Here is a 20,560-nt window from a genome sequence, read left to right as displayed (position 1 = left end):
AGACCTGCTGCTTCCTGGGCACCATCATCACCCAGGACCTAAAATGGGAGCTGAACATCAGATCCCTCACCAAGAGAGCACAACAGAGGATGTTCTCCTGCGGCAGCAGAAGAAGTTCAACCTGCCAAAGACGATGATGGTGCACTTCTACACTGCCATCATGGAGTCCATCCTCACCTCCTCCATCACCGTCTGGTATGCTGCTGCCACTGCTAAGGATAAGAGCAGACTGCAGCGTATCAAACGCTTTGCTGAGAAGGTGATTGGCTGCAACCTTCCATCCCTTCAGGACCTGCACAGCTCCAGGGCTCTGAGGCGTGCAGACAGGATTGTGGCGACCGCTCCCATCCCGGTCACAGACTTTTTGTCCCTCTCTCCTCTGACACATGAATAGTTTCTTCCCCTCTGCAGTTGGGATCCTTAACAAGTCTTGGGACCCCGGCCCCCGCTGACACTGACACTAGCCGTTTTTAGACAGGGCACCAAGCCGGCAATTTGCCCGTCCTTTTGGTGGCTCGGCCCGTGATTTTAGACAGAAGGTGGCAAATTGGGGGTCTGCTTTGGTCCGCCGATTTTCCGCCTCGGAAGGTACACTTACTTCCGCCTCGCCTGCTATCTAAATCCGAGGCGTCAATGTGCCGGCCCCTGCGTGAGATGGGCGGAGGTGTTGATGACCTGCGCTGTTGTGCGACTCACCGCCTAGGAATTTTAAAACCAAGAAACAGCTGATCAAAGCAGTCAGTCCATCATTTCTTCCGATGAGCAACTGGACAGCCACTGAGATTCAGGAGATGCTAGCGTCTCCTCGGTCTCTGTAGCTGTTTGGTTGTGTTAGCTTGTGGTTGTGTCGGCAAGCTAAGACCTGTCGCTACTTTCCCCCGTGCTAAGAACCCAGGTCTAAACTCCAATTGGGTGCAATGTAAAGCTCTTATTTTGAAGTCAAAGTCATTGTCATTGTTCACAGCCCAACTTCAAGCATCACGTCACGACACATGTGTATGCCTACCCCAGAGGCGGCTTTTGGAAAAAGAGGAATATTATGCCTCCGTTTTAGAAAGACATTGCCATCCTTACCTTGGCGCAAATGTGCCACCTTTTCTATCTGAAAAGGGCTTTTGACTCTCACACTGTGGCACTCAAACCCACCACTGCCCTTGAATCCTTGCATCACAATAATGCAGAATTCTTTTAACTCATTCACATTCCTGTACAGCTCTTCCATGTTTATTTATCTCATCTCACACTTTGTCTGTTTGTTTATATTGTATATATTATAGTCACTGTTTGTTTATATTATAGTGACTGTTTGTTTATTGTTTATTGTTTATTGTCCTAAATGTATGCAACTTCCCCACCAAAACAAATTCCTCGTTGGTCTAAAATCCTTCTTGGCAGTGAATCTGTTTCTGGTTCTGATTCTGATTCTGAAAGCAGTAGGAGGTTTTGCTGCCCACTGTAGTTTATGAGCTGCCTTTCAATTCTGGCCATCTCCTACAAACGACACCTTTTAAGAAAAAAAGGACAAATATGTTAATGAAGACGTAGATAAATAAAATAAAAACAACATGAGTACTTAACAGGAATTGAAGTGTAGATATACTGTAGTCAATTTTTTGTGTTTTTGTACAAACGTATGACATGTAGTGTCACTTTAAGTTCCGTCCAAGCCTTACATTTGACTCTGTAGCGTAAAAAGAGTCTAATAAAGAGGGAGGAGAGTTGAGTGTGTGTGGTTTGGAGGACGGACTCGTCATAAACAAGTTCCTGGTTTACCAGAGAAGAAGAAGAGAGACGGTCTGAAACCACCAGAGCCTCAAACATGAAAGTCCATCAGATGTTGACCTGCATCTTCATCCTCTGTGAGTACACTCTGTTTATATATTTCATCATCTTCTGTGTTTATTTTGTAATTTTTCTTTAGTTTCTGTAGTTTATCCGTTAGTTTTGTTGAACAGCGGACTCTGTTTTGTCACTTCTCATATAGGCCAATATTTGTCTGTCACACTTTTTTGTTTCTGTGGTTGAACATGATGTTCATTTGTGAGTTATGAGTCACTTTAAAAATAAGTTCTTTGCAAATAGTTATCTCTACAAAATCTAACAACAGACAAACGATTGTCAGTACTCGTTTCATTGTTGCATTTTGTTGTATTTGTGTGACTGTTACAGACGTACGGTTATTTTTTGCTTCATCCTTCCTGCTGACACTGATCAAGTCCTACAACACAGGAAACTACCTCATTTATTTATCAGTAAGAAACTGAAGCGACACCTTACAGAAATAGAAGTCGATGCTTCTTGCTCTTGTTAACTCGCAGTTTCCCAGGCTTGATCGATTGTTCACAAATTCAATCGGTTACATAAAACATGTTTAAAGCTGCATTGAGTATAAACATTTGGATCAATTAAAATGATCAGTTATTAGTAACAGCGATCTGATTGTATTAGTGAAAAACAGCAACAAAAGAAAAAGTCAGACGCAGCTGAGCAGGTTTATGTTGACTTGAAGACAACACATTTAATAAAAACCAATCAGCTGACCTGAACACAAAGTCAGACTGAGTGACTGAAGATTCAGTCTGATTATCAGACAGTCTGGTCCAATCTGAATGAATGATTCTTCACACTGAAGCTAAAGTCTGAAGTTCAGATGTGTTTAGTTGAATCTGTCAAATACTTTTTACAATCAGCACAGTTTTTCTTTCTGTCTCTGTCAATAATAAAGATGAATTACAGTTCATCAAAGTGAATGAAATGGTAGTAAATGACATTTCATGATGCTCTGAATCTGCTGACAAATTAAAAATGGAACTAAAGTGTTTGAACTGAGCAGCTCCCAGTTTGACTCTGTGGATCTGTTAATTATCATCAAACTTAAGTATGTTACAGGAACATAGTAACTATTGACTGTTCATCTTTTCAACAGCTCTGCAGGATGGAAACACTGGACTCATCAATGCACTAACTATTACAGTAATGGAAGGAGAAAACATCACACATGAGTGTTACTTCTTTTTCCCTGGAAGCAGGAAGATCTTCTGTAAGGAAGAATGTGAAGAAAAAGACATTCTCGTAGAAACAACTGGTGACAGAGCTCAGAGAGGCAGATACAGCATCAAATATAAAGGAGGTGGCATTGTATCTGATATGTTAATTTCTTCAGTTCTGTATGTGAGCATCACTAACCTGGTCAAGTCTGACTCGGGGCGCTACACATGTAGACTGGACAGATACTTGTTTCCAGATTCAGACGAGGACTTTGAGATCAGAGTTGAAGATGGTGAGTTTGAGAGTCTATGAATTAAGTGTTAACTGACAGCTGCTCAAATTAACAAGTTTGTTTAGTTTAATAACTTTTTAGCTGCATAATTTCACCATTATTAATACTTAAACATTTTCCTTCAACCATTTGAAAATATCTGATGAACTCAAACAGAATGGACACAGAGTTGCTCCCATACGAAGAATATGAGATCGGATTTGAAGATAGTGAATTTCTGCTGAGAGTCTTTGAGTTCACTGTTGACTGACAGCTGCTCAGATAAACTAACATGTTTAGTCTAGTGGATTTTATTTATAGTTGCATATTTACAATCTAAATGCTCCCTCATATATCTGTAAAATATCTGATGAATTCAAACTGTATCACTGCAGTTGACTTGAACATTGTTGCACCAAACAAAAATATTTAACACACAGTCTCTATGCACTTTGGTTTCACACACTCTGTTCATCGCACCTTATATTTTATCTTGCACCACAATTATTCATACACTTTTATACATTTTGTAAATTTTTGTATATTACTTTTTTTTCTATCTATCTATCGTTCTATCGTGATGACCTGCATTTAGCTGGAATAAGACTACACTCAGTGATTTTAATGAAAAGTCTATGTCGTTTTCTTTTTATGGTTTCACAACTCCATTAATGTTGAAACCAACCCGGACTCTCCCACCTCCTCCAACATCAGTCACATCAGACTCCACACTGACACCGTCAGCTGCAGGTACAAGTCACCTGAAAAGTTCCAGATTAACTGTCTAAAAGAAAGATTGAAGGTTTTTCATATTTTTATCGCTTTTTTTTTTTTCTTTGTTTTTGTATATTTAGTCAATGTTACTTTTGGTTTCCACATGAATGGACCCTCAGGTCTCACATGGACCTGAAGGTCAGTTATGAGACTACCAGACACATTTTATAATGAATCAAAGTGATTAATATAATTGTACTGTGCTGCTCAAACAACCACAGGTGTGCAGCTGTATGTCCGTCTGACTCTGGTCGTCATCTTCATTGTATCATCAGCAGCTGTGCTGATATTCTGCAGGAGGAGGGCCAGTAAAGCTGAAGGTGAGGCGACAGAAACACAAAACATTTCTCACAAAACAAATTATTTTACCTGAATGAAATGAGCTGAATGTGTTTTTAACAGTGGATCTAATCTTCTCAACTGGATGTTTTTCAGATCCTCCTGTGGAAGCTGATTATGTTAATGTCACTGAGGTGAGACTGAGTAAATTTGGGACATTGAGCATCATTAGTGTTTGTAAAACCAGCTGATATTAATACAAACCAAACCCCTCTTCTCCTCCTGCAGGCCAACCCAGTGTACGAGGAGCTCAGAGAGGACAGACAGAGCAGATCTCCTCCTGTAGGAATATCTGCAGGTCACAATTTGTCCTGCAGCCAGTTCACCGAGGACAGTGTGTAAAAACTGTGGTAGGTGGACTCGGCGCCACGAGCCCGTCAGGTTCTTTTCTTTCATACCTCAACGAATTAGCTTCTGTTGTTTTGAGGAGAAAGTTCTGAATGTTTAGTGAGAAAAAGGAAGGAAATGCTGATGCACATATTTTATTTACTTGCTTTTATGTGAAGTCACTGTTTTTAAACAGATTTGTCATCAGTCAGTGTTTTTAATCTGTTTACTGAGCTTTAGTCTATTTATCTGTTCTAAATTCCTCTGATGTAATGTTGCCTTCTTATCGGCCTTTATTGATTTTCATTTTATTTTTTTATCTCCATTTTTTGTTTCTTTCCTTTTCTGTGATGATGCTGGTTTGAATACTGTCATTCCTGTTAAATACTGATTTTTTGTGTATTTACATTTTCTGTTCTGAATTCTTGTTTTTACTTCACTGTAGACGAGGCTTCCTTGTGTTTGACTTGAAGCTTGAGTGTTTATTCTGTGATACTGTCTTCCCAAGTTTCTTATTTGTCAAATCACCTGTTTTTACAGGAGCTATATATATAAAGTTCATTTATATGCAGTCATTTTAAACTCAATATTAAATCATAGATTTGCAGATACAGCACTGTGCTGAAATGATCATTATGTGACAAAACAGCCCAGTTTTATTTCGTTTTTATCGAATAATTTTGTAGTGTGACCTCTTTTTCCAGCTGGAAGACAAAGTAAACGTACAGGTATAAAAAGTATTTTCAAATATCAGCATGTTTACCCTGTATATTGTATAGCGGAGACAAAATTATGTCGATGTTGAAAAGTTCATCCTCTTGTAAAAATACAACATTAAAAAAAAAAGGTTTTCCAAAAGAAGGAAACATTAAATCATCAGTCTGTGTTGTCGTCCTGTTTTATTCTACTGGAGCACAAAAAACTAACCACGACAGAATTCAAGTAGATCAAGTAGATACTACTGACACTGACTCTTGCTCTCTGGCACTCAAACCCACCATCAACCTTGAATTCTTGCATCACAATAATGCAGAATTTGTGCATTTTTATAACTTTGAACTTTTATAACTTTGTACTTTTTGCACATTCCTGTACAGCTCTTCCATCTTTATTTATCTCATCTCACACTTCATGTGACTGTTTGTTTATATTGTATATATCATAGTCACTGTTTGTTTATTGTTTATTGTCTTAAATATATGTAACTTCCCCACCAAGATAATTCCTCAAATCTGTTTCTGGTTCTGATTCTTTGTGATTCTGAAAGCAGTAGGAGGTTGTAGTTTATGAAAAAAAGGACTAGTATGTTAATGAAGACAGAGATTTTCTAGACGTGTAGACATACTGAAGTCATTCTTTTTTTTTTTGTACAAATGTAAATGATGATAAAACTGAATGTATTGTGTTTGGGGATACTGTGACGGCTGGCTTTGGCACCTTGTCTTCAAAGCTCAGTTCGACCTTTGACAGTCATCTGAGGTTTGACAAACAAATCAGCAATGTTGTCCAGACCAGTTTTTTCCAGTTACGTCTTCTGGCCAAAGTTAAAGTGTTTTTAAGCCGTCACCACCTTGAGAAAGCCATCCATGCTCTAATAAGTTCAAGGCTAGATTACTGCAAAGCACTTCATGTTGGCGTCTCCCAGTCTTCTCTTAGTCGCCTTCAACTTGTGCAAAACGCTGCTGCCCGTCTTTTAACCAACACTAACAGACGTGTGCACATCACTCCTGTTCTAAACTCCTTTCATTGGCTTCCTGTCCTTTATAGAATTGATGTGAAACTTTTAATGTTTGTTTTTAAAGCTCTTAACGGCCTTGCCCCATCGTATTTATCTGAGCTTTTAACTGTCCGTAATCCTGGTAGAGCTCTGAGGTCAACTAACCAACCGTTGCTGGAAGTGCCCAGGTCAAAATATAAACACTGGGGTGACCGAGCATTTCCTGTTGCTGCTCCCAGGCTCTGGAATAAGCTCCCCACCGAGATGCGTCTTATTTCTGACCTGGGCCTCTTCAAATCTAGGCTAAAAACTATTTATTTAGGATGGCTTTTAATACTCAGTAGCGTGATGACATTTTTGAATCTTATTTTTAAATTATTTTATCTTATTTGATTTTGCTGTATTTTATTGCTTTTACTGTTTTATTGTTTTCAATTGTTTTTATTTATTCTTTTTATTTATTATCTGCTGTAAAGCACTTTGGTACACCGAAAGGATTGTTGTTAAGGGCTGTATAAATGAAGTACATTTACATTTACATTTACATGTAGTGTCACTTTAAGTGCCGTACAAGCCTTACATTTGACTCTGTAGCGTAAAAAGAGTCTAATAAAGAGGGAGGAGAGTTGAGTGTGTGTGGTTTGGAGGACGGACTCGTCATAAAGAAGTTCCTGGTTTACCAGAGAAGAAGAAGAAGAGAGACGGTCTGAAACCACCAGAGCCTCAAACATGAAAGTCCATCAGATGTTGACCTGCATCTTCATCCTCTGTGAGTACACTCTGTTTATATATTATTTTTTGTCTGTACTTGTGTTATTGTTGCTTTTTGTTGTATTTGTGTGACTGTTACAGGTTATTTTTTGCCTCAGCCTGCCTGCTGACACTGATCAAGTCCTATAACACAGGAAACCTCATTTCTTTAGCTGAAAGAAACAGAAGTGACAACTTAGAGAAATAGAGAAGTCGATGCTTCTTGCTCTTGTTAACTTGCAGTTTCCCAGGCCTGTTCGATTGTTCACAAATTCAAGCGGTTACATAAAACATGTGTAAAGATATATAGATTATACAAATTTGGATCAATTAAAATGATCAGTTATTAGTAACAGGGATCTGATTGTGTCAATGAAAAACAGAAACAAAAGAAAAAGATGCAGCTGAGCAGGTTTATGTTCACTTGAAAACAACAAGAAGTCTTAAACGTTACATTTACACTTTTTGTGATTAGTGTGAAAAGTAAAACATGAACTGCTCTCAGTAACAACTTCTGTGTCTCTGATACTGATTATTTAATAAAAACCAATCAGCTGACCTGAACACAAAGTCAGACTGAGTGACTGAAGATTCAGTCTGATTATCAGACAGTCTGGTCCAATCTGAATTAATGATTCTTCACACTGAAGCTAAAGTCTGAAGTTTAGATTTGTTTAGTTGAATCTGTCAAATACTTTTTACATTAGCACAGTTTTTTTTTTTTCTCTGTCAATGATAAAGATGATTTACAGTCAATCAAAGTGAATGAAATGGTAGTAAATGACATTTCATGATGCTCTGAATCTGCTGACAGTGTTTGAACTGAGCAGCTCCCAGTTTGACTCTGTGGATCTGTTAATTATCATCAAACTTAAGTATGTTACAGGAACATAGTAACTATTGACTGTTCATCTTTTCAACAGCTCTGCAGGATGGAAACACTGGACTCATCAATGCACAAACTGTTATCACAGTAAAGGAAGGAGGAAGCATCACATATGGCTGTTCCTTCACCTTCTCTGGAAGCAGGAAGATCTTCTGTAAGGAAGAATGTGAAGAAAAAGACATTCTTGTTGAAACAACTGGTGACAGAGCTCAGAGAGGCAGATACAGCATCGAATGGAAAAAACTAGCTGGTGTATTATCTAATTATGTTATGTATGTGAGCATCACTAACCTGACCAAGTCTGACTCGGGGCGCTACACATGTAGACTGGACAGATACTTGTCTCCAGATTCAGACGAGGAGTTTGAGATCAGAGTTGAAGATGGTGAGTTTCTACTGAGAGTCTTTGAATCAACTGTTCACTGTCAGCTGCTTTTGATTTAAATAAACCAACATGTTTATTCAATTTTTTTTTTCAGCGCTGCAAATTTTCTGATTAAATCTCCTTCATCATCATCTCAAACTGTCTCACTAAAGTTAAATATTGTTGCTCCAGAAACATTCATCTCCAGTATTCAGCTGTATGATTATAAACACATAGACTGGTTTGCAGAGAATAAATGAGTAACATCAGATTGTTTTATTGTGACTTTCATATTTCATAGCTCTGATCCCAGAACCAAACCGCTCCCTCCCTCCTCGTCCACCATCAGTCCCGTCAACATCCACACCAACAACAACACAGAGTTCAAACGTCGTTCCAGGAAGTACAGTTGTTTTTTTCTTCAGCCTGCCTGCTGACACTGATCAAGTCCTATAACACAAGAAACCTCATTTCGTTATCAGATAGAAACAGAAGTGACAACTTAGAGAAATAGAGAAGTCGATGCTTCTTGCTCTTGCTAAATTGCAGTTTCCCAGGCTTGTTCGATTGTTCACGAATTAAAGTGGTTACGTAAAACATATTTAAAGCTGCACTGATTATACAAATTTGGATCAATTAAAATGATCAGTTATCAGTAACAGGGATCTGATTGTATCAAGGAAAAACAGCAACAAAAGAAAAAGACGCAGCTGAGCAGGTTTATGTTGACTTGAACAAGTCTTAAATGTCACATTTACAGTTTCTGTGATTGGTGTGAAAAGTAAAACATGAACTGCTCTCAGTAACAACTTCTGTGTCTCTGATACTGATTATTTAATAAAAACCAATCAGCTGACCTGAACACAAAGTCAGACTGAGTGACTGAAGATTCAGTCTGATTATCAGACAGTCTGGTCCAATCTGAATGAATGATTCTTCACACTGAAGCTAAAGTCTGAAGTTCAGATGTGTTTAGTTGATAAACTCAAACTGTCTCACCGCAGTTGAATATGATATGATTTTAAGCACACAGGCATTAATTTCAAGTATTTAGCTGGTTTGCAGAGAATTAGTGAGTAACATCAGATTGTTTTATTGTGACTTTCATATTTCACAGAACCAACCCGCCCCCTCACTACTCGTCCACCATCAGTCCCGTCAACATCCACACCACCAACAACACAGAGTTCAAACGTCGTTCCAGGAAGCTCCACACCTTCATCAGCCTCCACTGACACCAGCAGCCAGTCTGGACAGAGACAAAGAACTGCAGGTCCAGGTACATTTACATGATTCAACACAAGTTTGTGTTTGTTAGTGTAAATACATGCGCACTCTGAAAAAATACCTGAATGTGTAGTCTTCTCTGTCTGGAACATGACGATTAACCTTTTTTTTGTTAGAAAGTGTTGATTTATGATATCATTTTACAGCTGATGTCACTATTGAAATGATAACGATGCATGAATGGACCACTCAGTCCCAACATGTACCTGGAAGTCCAGTTATGCAAAACAACATGTAAAATAATGTTGATATCAAACATCCACAGGTGTGCAGCTGTATGTGGGTCTGGCTCTGGTCGTCATGGTCGTCATGTTATCAGTGGCTGTGATGATTTTCTGCAGGTGGAGGGCCAGCAAACCTAAAGGTGAGGCTACAGACCACACACACACACACACACACACACAGAGGCAACTAAACATTAATGATTACACATTTGTCACACTAACCAAACCGTCAAACCAGCTTTCACATGTAAGATAAATATTCTTGGAAATAATAATAAATACATTTTCGTCTATGAAACCTTCGACAGAACACCCAAACTACAAACAAAATCAGTTATGGCTGTGAGAAACAATATCAACATTCGCCTCCCGTTCACTTTCATTCTGTGCGAGCGAAGCGCCAAAAACACCCCAAAACAACCGATCTGCATCATGGCTTCCTGTGGAGTTTGGGGAACTGTCTGATGAAATTGCAGCCACAACCGAAGTAAAGACGTGTGTGTGTTTGACCTTGACATTCAGCACCAGCAGGTGATCTTTAAATGCTAACCCGAATGAACTGTGAGTCCACAATTGAGTGGATGCCTTCTGTGAGTCAGTTTGTCAGATATGAAGCTATCTCTGACGTAAACACAGATGACACTAACTGGCCACAACAGAAACTGGCTCAGCAATAAAACCTTCTCTCGTTGCTATGGTAGCACCAGATGCTAGCTCATTTTGCATCTCACACCATCAGTTTGTGATTTAAAGCACTATCTAGCTCGCTTCTGCTGACAGTTATGGACCCAGAAACTACATGAGACCTGATGAAACCTCACATCCAACCTAAACATCAGAGTCCTGCATGTATGACAGGTTGTTTCCTTGTGAGTGAAAACTGCTGCTGTCGTGTTTTTTGTTGACTCATCATCGGTCTAAATTGCTTCCTCATTTTGGTCTTTCAGACGGATGTGGTTGGAGTACAAATGTAAGCGTGTGAAAGGGACTTTAAGCAGTGTGGTCATCTTTCAGTTTCAACACAGTCAAATCCACACACGCTGTTGCTGTGTCTCAGTTCAGGGTCTGCATCCTTCGGAGGCCACATATGAGGGCCAATTACGTCACAAGGCAGCACTAAGGCTGTCCTGATTGAAGGCTCCTCCTAATGCAGCCTACAAATGTGGTCTTCTTTTACCTCTACTATCCTATGTGGCCTCACATATCCTTAGTTTCTTTGCTCACCAAAAAAAGAAGACGGAAAGAAAGAAAATAGCGTCATCGTGTGGCATAGATCGTCACTTTAGCCGTCCTGGGTGGCAGAAATCGTGGCATAAGGGTAAAACGTCTGACGCAACCACGAAATGCTCATTTAACAACGGTTGACGAGTCCTTCGAAGGTCTCTCTGAAGGACTCGCCTTCGAAGATCACAAAGGCCGGGTCCTTCGAAGGAAACAGCAACAGACAGAACCTCTCCCAGCTCTGTCGACTCCTTCACTCACTGATTCCCTTAATAGATGCAGATATTGACATGCACATTGAAATGAATTATTACCACATCTCAAGTATAATAATAACTGGAAACCTGAGAAGGTTGACTGAGATAACAGGATGCCTCAAAGAAATTAAAGGTGGTGACACGTCTGAGTGAACTCCTGCGGCTGGTTACCAGAACATTTTGGTGAATCTGTGCTGGATGTGTGTTAATATTCTGAACTTGATGTGTTTCAGGACAACCTGTGGAGACTGAGTATGCTAATGTGACTGAGGTGAGTTTGAGTAAATCAGTAACGATTAGTGTTTGTGACTGATATTAATACAAACCCCTTGTTCACCTCCTGCAGGCCAGCCGAGTGTATGAGGAGATCAGAGAGGACGGAGAGAGAAGCTCCCCTCCTGTAGAAATATCTACAGTTTACACTTACGCCAAATACGTCAAGTCAGACGCAGAAGACAATAAAGATAATAGCAGTTTAGTCGATGGAGCCACTTGTGAGAAGAAAGTAAGTGAAAACTATAGTGACAGTTTCAGTTTTACACATTTAGACCACATTCTTTACGACAAAGCGACGATGATAGTTTGATTTTTAACACATTTCACAAAAGCTGTTTCTCTGTCCCACGTCAATATACAGCAGTTGTAACACGAAATATTTAATTATTGTTATTTTTTATTTATTTTGATCCAGGTTTTGTGACAGATGAGAATCTTATTTCACTTTGGCAGAGAAGAGTAAATAACCTTTGACCTTTGACCTCTGTTTGTTTACTTCCAGACTGAAGTCGACTTGAATAATCTCACCTACTCCGAGGTGGACTTCTCCAAGAATTTTACTTGAAAACATTCAAAAATTATTGTTATCAACACAAAGTGAAGAAATAGTTTTTAAGTTATGATGTCTGTGTTTTGTGTTGCAGAAAAATATGTAAGGGATAATGCCCGATGAGGTCTCCATAAACAGGAATTAATGGACGACGCGGAGGCCTAAGAACCGTCCAACACGCAGCGGAGGACAGTTGCCTCCGTGAAGTCCATTAATTCCTGTTTATGGAGACCTCGTCGGGCATTATCCCACTTATACCATGGTCACTTGCCAAAGAAACGAAATTAAGAATACTAAGAATATTCAGATTTGATATGCAATGCTAGCGCATTAATACACAGCTGTGAACAGTCAATTTGACTGGAACTACTTAGTAGGTGTCCATATATCAGGGGTTAATGGACACCCTGCAGCCAATCAGAATCGAGTATTCCCCCAGACCATGGTAAATACTGAAGTTATATATGTAGCTAACCAGTTAGGCCCAGTCCGTCCTGTACCAGAGCTCCTGTGTGAGGTGTTAACACCAACACTGCCTCAGCGCTACGATCCAGCACCAGCACCACTTTGTCATCATCAAAATCTGTAAATAATTCTGGTATATTTTTTGATGTTATATACTTTTAATTTATCTTTTATTTTTTTATTTGCAGTTACTTGTTTGCGTTTATAAGATGCTTTTTAATCATCAGTAGACAAAGTTGAGATCTATTGTATATTTTAAAAACTTTAAAAGAATAAATAAATAACAGCATATATGCACTGACACAGTGAATGTACTGGGAATGTAATAAATATAAATTATGCCAAGCATCTTATCTGTCGTCCGCATTATTATCACTGGAAAAAAAGTTTTAATTTCGGCGCATATCAGGCAACAAACGCCAATATGATGTATCTGTGATGGATCAATAACAGTCTTTGATGTAACGGTTGGGCTCTAATATCTGAGTAGGGATGTTCTGAAACTTTACATTTCTTAATTTTGTACCTTAACATTGAGGTTGTCACGGTTCAGGGTTGGGGAGTAAGATGATACAAGTAACAGTTTTACTATGAGTAACTGCTTTCTGTTACAGTTTAAATTGGAGGTAATCTAAATACCAGTGAAATCTCCCCAAAAAAGGGATTAATGAATCATCCCTTCATCGACATGTTCTGTTCACTTTAGTGTACTTTACTCCAAAGTAGTGATTTCGTAGCAGAATAAATTTTTTTAAAACGTGTGTCTGACAGTCGGGGCCGGTTGGGGCTGAGGTCGAGACTTCCACGTCTAAAAAGACTCCACAGGTGCAACACTTTTCCCCAGTAATGGTTTACTCTCATGAAAAACTAAATAACAGATTATTAGAATACATGAACTAAAGCTTTACGGGTTACAACAAAAAAGTAATCTGAGTACTGAGAACGGATTACTTTGTAACAAGTTACCCCAAAACACTGGTGGAGTATACAGAATTTTCCCTTCTGATTAAAGTTTCTTCCCAAAATCTACACAATGCGCCTTTAATTCAACCTTGAAAACCTTCAACCTTGAAAACAATTGTTAGTTTGAGTTTCTTAATCTGATTCAATCTGATTTACTTCCTTATATTATAAATCATTTGTCTATCTATTTTTGTCTTTATTCTGTCATTTTTATGAATGACAGAATATAAATTTTTTTCACTTTGTTACTTAAAATTGAGCTGGTGTGACTGATTAGCAATATAATAAATAAAATTAAAACTGCAAGCAGTGATGAACGGGCCCTCGCAGTCCGCGCGCGCGTTGGGGCGTGCCGCCGTCCAAACGCGCCACGGCTTAAGCCCCGTTGCTCGATCGTTGTTCACGGAGGCGGCACGCGGGGGGTGAAGATCAGCCTCTTCTCCCAACGTGTGTTTGTAACGCAGTGGGTTGCCCCTGCCAGTATCAAGCGCTTCAAGGTGAAGTCAGAACAACTTCCTGCAATCCACAGAAATCCAAAGGGACTGCAGGTCAATGATTTCTAAAACAGTTAGTAATCAGGTACGTTTTGACAATCGATCCTGCACCGTTACGTTGTGTGAAGTGTTACGGCCTTCTCTTTGCCTTTGTCTGGAATTCAGGCATGGACACCTGTGTTTTTGCAGGGAATAGATTGGAAGTGGGACAGAGAGGGGGGGGGTTGTGGCTTGCAGTAAACTTCCTCCGCCCTAAATCCGAACCTGGGTCCACTGCGTATGTGGCATGCACGCCAACCACTCGACTACCGGCGCAGATAAGACACTGCCTTCTGTTGTCACCGTGAAGGCAGGAAGGCAGCGCATCATAGGGGAGGATGGAAGTGGAATGCCACAGATTAAGATAGGTAGTGGAGTGCAGCCAGAGGTGATTCTTCCTTTTCAAAAGGGACAGCGGTCAAGTGACCAGGTTTGACGAGCGTCCTGCAGTAGCGGTGTTTGACCAAAGAACCCACTCAGTTGTTTCATATCGCAGTGGAATCCACTTCGTTCATCGCGGAAGAATTGGGCAGAATCACAACTACACACATCTTGTTGTGTGCCACCTTGACAGGGCAGACACAACACGCAAATGGCATTCTTAGCAAATTGGCTTATTTGAAAATTGTGTGCTGTGGCTTACTACCACTGACTTATCCATTATGTGGCTCAACCCATTACCCTTCAACTATGCCCTGTTGTAACGTGCAATTCAGACAAAACTACCTGCAAATGCCATGTACATCTGACTATGTCTGTCATCACTGCACATAAATATGTGTAGAATAATGCTTCATTTGCCTTCTTTCAAAAAATGTATTTATGGCTGTCTATCAGTGTCAAGCTTTTGATCTAAGTTCTGCTTTGTTTACTAGTTTTTATCCCAAGAAGTGCATGCTGCCACCTTTTGAAGTTTCAATAAAATCTGATGAATATGATAGATGTGCCTTGAAAGACAACAGTGCCATCTAGTGGCGACTTGCATCAACTACACCATCAATTCATGTGCTTCTAAGCAAAATTGACCACTTCCTGTTTGACTGAGAGTGTGGGTGTAAATGAGTCATTTGTGTGTCTTGTCATGACACACATGCGTGCCACATTTCATTCATGTACATGCATGTAGGACGCCCAAATTGCCTGAAATAAAACTTGCTTCATGTTTCCAGTGGGTGGCGCTATGGATATGACACAGTATTGATGCACAGATCTATTCAGGGCCACTCCCTCTAGATTCCCTCTAGATTTGGCCAAGCTAGGAAATACTATGAAGGAGATATCAGCACTTGATGCTTCATGACGAAGGATTGTTATGGCAGGCTCCACAACTGCCAGCAGGTATGACTTAGGATAAAGATTTTAATAACTTTTCATCTTCAAGGTCAGAGGATGCTACTGAGTGACTTTGAAGTCTGTGGTGTTACATCTGTAGGAGGAGATAATTTAAGTACGAAGATTGGCATAATTCAACATGGCGGCCAAAAGCAAAATGGCAGACTAATTATTGACGCTGAGATTTGTTTTGGGAGACAGCCTCTACAGTTACGAGCAGTTTGGTGTGGATAGGACATTGTATGTTGAAGTTATAAAGTCTCGATGCTTGACGGCGTGAGGACAAAATGGTTTCCACCGCACCGCCAACTTAACCATGGCGCAGCTGAATGATTTTAATAACTTTTGTTCTTCGAGGCATGAAGAAAATGACTGAGTTAATTTGAAGACTGTGGTGTTTAAGCTCTAGGACAAGATAATTTTCAAAGTAGGCATGATTTGGACAAAAATGCCGCCACACATCTAAATGACTGCCTTCCTGTTGGACTGACACTAGGAGTCCAAATGGGTTTTTTGTGCGTCCGGTCATGAGGAACATGCGTACCATTTTTTCGTCCTTCTATGTTACATGTAGGAGGCGGGGCATCACAATAGGGGGCGCTACAGAGCCCACGCGTCACGGCCACGCCCCATGACTACACAGATCTCATCAGGGCGACTCCCTCTGCATTCCTGAGAGATTTGGCCGAGATAAGACATTGTATGAAGAAGTTATGAGGACACGATGCTTTACGGCGAAGGATTTGAATTGACCGCTCCACTGTGGCCAGCAGGTATGACGTAGGATAAAGATTTCCATAACTTTTCATCTTCAACGTCAGAGGATGCTACTGAGTGACTTTGAAGTCGGTGGCGTTACATCTGTAGGAGGAGATAATTTAAGTACGAAGATTGGCAATATTTCAACATGGCAGCCAAAAGCAAAATGGCAGACTAAGTATTGATGCTGAGATGTGTTCGGGGAGACAGCCTCTACACTTATGAGAAGTTTGGTGTGGATAGGAAATTGTATGTTGAAGTTATAAAGCCTCGATGCTTGACCGCGAGGGGAAAAAATGGTTTCCATCGCCCCGCCCACTAAAGTATGTCACAGCTGAAAGATTTTAATAACTTTTGTTCTCCAAGGCATGAAGAAAATTACTGAGTTAATTTGAAGAATGTGGCGTTTAAGCTCTAGGACAAGATAATTTTCAAAGTAGGCATGAATTGGACAAAAATGCCGCCACACATCTAAATAACTGACTTCCTGTTGGACTGACACTAGGGGTCCAAATAGGTTTTTTGTGCGTCTGGTCCTGAGGAATCTGCGTACCACATTTCGTTCTTCTAGGCACTTGCAGGACGAAGGGATAAACATTAGGGGGCGCTACAGAGCCCGCAGGTCACGACCTCGCCCAACGGCATTAAATTATCAAATTTTTCACTAGATGTGACGTATATTCCAAATTTGGTGAGTTTTTGGGTATGTCCAGGCTTCCAAAATTGCCGTTAAAGTGGTACAGGAAAAATAATAACGAAGAATAATTCTTCCAATTACAATAGGGACCTCACAGGTCGATGACCTGCTCGGGCCCTAATAAACACAATGTTTCCAAAAAATGAACAAAAAAAGCTAAAAAGTGGAACAATTAGTGCGCGCGCAGCACACCTGCGACACAGGACGGGACCATGACAGAGGAGACGATGCGGAGTCAAAACACAGTCAGAAATTAGTCTTTGGTGGGGAAATATTAAAAAAAATAAAAACAAAAAAAACCTTCACATGGACAAGAAAGCTGGAACATTTTGCCGCAGGACAAACTCTACTTCCATCAACAAATCTGCCTCCAGCACCAAGAGACACGTCTGAATCTGAAGACGCACCCGGTAAATTCCTGTTTGTTATGCTAATGTGCTCGTTGTTTTGGCTAACTAGCCGGCTAATTACCTGATGTGTGTCGTTAAGTACTAATTACTGAAGCATATCGGCAATTCTGCTTGGTTAGTAAGTAGTAAAAAGCGACTTAGATCGGTTATCCTGTGTGCTACCGAGCTAGTCTGCCTTTTTATAGAGATGTAAACAAGTAACAGCTGCATTAACGTCAACGTCGCCGCCATGTTGGGCAGGGGGAGACCGGCGGAAGTGAACGCTTCTAACTCAGTTAAACGCATTCTGAATTCCCAAAAAGACACTTAACCAGGCCTCTTGTAGATGCTGAAAAATACTCTCACAAAGTTGCGTTGATAAACAATATATTCATTTATCTAAAGCATTTCTCCTCAACAAAATTATCAGTCACATACAAATATGGTCTGTAATAGTTCTGTATAAATATTAAGATTTTTAACAAAATATATAACATCTCTCTTGTAGTCTAACACATCTTAGAAAAACTGAGGTAGTACATTCTTTAAAATAACCTCTCTCGTGTCAATTATGTAAGAATATAAATAATGCCTCAAACCATGTTAATTACCGGTAAACAAAAAGAAAAAACGAGAGGTAGCCTATTTTTCAAAGTTTAGTTAGCCCATTCCTCAAAATAATGTCTCTTATTATGGCTAATGCAAAAAATATAAATAATGCCTCAACACTGAACTGAACCGCATGTGTCTGCGACCTCATTGGCTGTGTCTTTTAGCTCCATCATTGTTGATTGTACACCACCTTTCTTCCTGTCAAAATACTGTATGATTATTGGGAATATCTTTACTGCCCGGTGGTTACTTCCATCATTAGCAATGCCACAGTATTGTATTTCTTTGAGCGCCTCCAGCGTGATTTCAACAGAGTGTGGCGCTATTACACTGTTGACAATGGCCTCTGTTTTGTCAACAGATGCTGTGTCTAAATCTGGGAATGTCTTTTTTTTTGCAAAGTACTGGTGCAGTCCATTGACCTGTAGCTGCTGTGGTGTTTCACAATATGAAATGCCAAAACGCCCTCAGCAGCATTGACCATGTCTTCTGCTTTGCCAGGTTGTACAAAATACTCGGTCAATTTTGCAGAAGAGCTCTCCGCTTGCACAGCGGTTCTGTGCTTTGAAGTGGCGATATGGGCTTGTAGGTCGTTAGTTTGCCACGGACACATACGTCCTAGCTTTGCAGACAGTACACTCTGCTTCCCATTTTACACAACCCTGGCGAAAACACGGGGTACTTTTTCCGCATTTCGTCTGTAAAAGTGTATTTGCGTTTCGGCATTTCTCCCTTTTCTGTCGCTCACCGGCAGACAGCGCATGCGTGCGTCGCGTCAGTGTCTTTGCTGAGAACTGAGCGGAGGTGCAGAGCAGCAGAGAGCACTGATGCGCTGCACGGTTTTATAATGAATGAATACACGTTCCGGGGTTCGGCGTGGAACTCCGACTCTCAGAGTGCGTTTCCAAATGAACCATTGAACGTGTATGGTAAATACAATGGTGTGTAATGCGAAGATAAAGTACGATACACAAACTCAAAACCCCGGACATTAAAGGATTTCATAAACTCCCCCCGGACAGGCCGGACAGCCCCCCAAAAGAGGACATGTCCGGTTAAAAGAGGATGTATGGTCACGCTATCGTTTTTATAATAAAGGCTGTATGATGAAGCTACGTGGAGTACAAACAGTTTTGTCTCCAGTTACTTTGAACCCCAATAATTTAGCTGTAATCACGTCTAAACCCTCAATAAGAGAGAATCAGTGTCATAGCCTGACTGACTTGAACTGCTGACATGGTGGAATAACTGGATAACTTTGGCCTGAGGAATTGTTAAAAAACATCTGTCAAGCATCAATCTTTCCTTTTTTATCAGGTTAGTAATAGTGGAGACATCCCTATCTCCCTATAGAATAGAATTTAATTGACATAAAATGTGCAGAAAGTTTATTACATTATGGAATTTGATTAATCTTTTTTTGCCCCAATCATTTTACCTTATTCAAAATTGAAGGTATTGTATCTGTTACTACTGGTAACAAACATTCATTGTTAAAAAAATTAGCAAATACAAAATAAATAGTGAGATAACTGGTAGTCAGTCTGCTACTATATGTTTATAGCAGTGAGGACACAGATTAACACAAGGACAGATAATTACAGATACAGATTATAAGATGATATAAGATACACCTGTTTTGATCTCCAGTCAAGACATTCAGGTACATGATATGGTAAAATATAGCACTGTTTAGAAAGGTACTAAATAATAATAGTGTCACAATTATTATCATATTTTTTATTTGCATTTATTACGTTATTATATATTTTATAGTACGCTATAGTGTTGTGCTAATTGCGTTTTGTTGTAATACTCCTTATATTTCACTTTACACTGTATCATTTACTATATACTGCCTTTACTTATAAGACGTATAAGACCTTATAAGTTTTAGTGTACTGTCATGCATACACATATACAAAAATTGACTCTGCAGTATGAGTACATTTTGAACATTGAGCATCATTAATGTTTTTGAAACCAGCTGATATTAATTCAAACCAAACCTATCAGACGGAGCAGATCTCCTCCTGTAGAAATATCTACAGTTTAAACTTTCCACTGCAGCCAGTTCTCAGAGGAAAGTGTGTAAAAGCTGTGGTGGGATGTTAATTTTGGTCAACAACAATCTAAGACTTCACACACTAACTTGACTGACAACAGAGGAAACATGTTTTTTGCAGTGGCAGGAAAGACTGTGGACGTGACCAATTTGAAACTCTCTGTATGTTTCTGAGAAGCAAGCTGCCTTTTTAAAGACATTAAAGATTGGTGGCGATTATTGATCTTATCTTTGATCGCTTCCGTTATTTTAAGGAGGAAATACTGAATGTTTCAGTGTGAGAGAGAAAGGAAAAGATGCTGCACATATTCAACTCAGGCTGCATGTTGCACATTAACTGTTTTGTTGAGTGCAAAAAAGTTTTTTTTTTAAATGAGAACAAAAAATCAGCAAAAAAATAATTCTTGAAACAACCTGTTAAACTAGCAGATTTTCTGCTTGTCTTATAAAAGACACACCCCTAAAATTGACAAATGACTCAGAAGAGCGTTCACTATACTGATACTGTCGCAAG

The 20,560-nt window shown here is 39.7% G+C and overlaps 2 protein-coding genes and 1 long non-coding RNA gene across 4 annotated transcripts in view; all 3 read left to right on the top strand.

Annotated features, from left to right (window-relative positions):
• The first annotated feature begins 4,215 nt into the window (after positions 1-4,215).
• LOC115584712 (uncharacterized) lies at positions 4,216-5,539 on the top strand. Its single transcript, XR_003984597.1, has 3 exons — positions 4,216-4,353; positions 4,469-4,506; positions 4,601-5,539. It is a non-coding gene; the product is annotated as an uncharacterized LOC115584712 (long non-coding RNA).
• Positions 5,540-7,102: 1,563 nt separating this feature from the next.
• Positions 7,103-20,560, top strand: part of LOC115584703 (hepatitis A virus cellular receptor 1 homolog) — an 82,147-nt gene continuing 68,689 nt past the window's right edge. The window contains exons 1-8 of one of the 2 annotated variants that reach the window (XM_030422309.1): positions 7,103-7,185; positions 8,090-8,437; positions 8,718-8,816; positions 9,621-9,695; positions 9,969-10,067; positions 11,639-11,676; positions 11,752-11,910; positions 12,184-12,353. In XM_030422309.1, coding sequence (XP_030278169.1) covers positions 7,146-7,185; positions 8,090-8,437; positions 8,718-8,816; positions 9,621-9,695; positions 9,969-10,067; positions 11,639-11,676; positions 11,752-11,910; positions 12,184-12,246 — 921 coding nt within the window. In that variant the 5' untranslated portion in view covers positions 7,103-7,145 and the 3' untranslated portion in view covers positions 12,247-12,353. Of the gene's footprint in view, positions 7,186-8,089; positions 8,438-8,717; positions 8,817-9,620; positions 9,696-9,968; positions 10,068-11,638; positions 11,677-11,751; positions 11,911-12,183; positions 12,354-20,560 lie in introns of those variants that run through there. The other variant, XM_030422308.1, reaches the window with a different exon arrangement.
• Positions 17,283-20,560, top strand: part of LOC115584709 (collagen alpha-4(VI) chain-like) — a 32,405-nt gene continuing 29,127 nt past the window's right edge. Inside the window, 1 exon segment of the mRNA XM_030422316.1 lies at positions 17,283-17,390. The gene's annotated coding sequence lies outside the window, so the exon portion shown is untranslated.

Source organism: Sparus aurata, chromosome 7 (assembly GCF_900880675.1).
Source record: "Sparus aurata chromosome 7, fSpaAur1.1, whole genome shotgun sequence".
NCBI lineage: Eukaryota > Metazoa > Chordata > Actinopteri > Spariformes > Sparidae > Sparus > Sparus aurata.
Note: the sequence above shows the minus strand (reverse complement) of the source record. Positions and strands in the feature narration are given on the sequence as shown.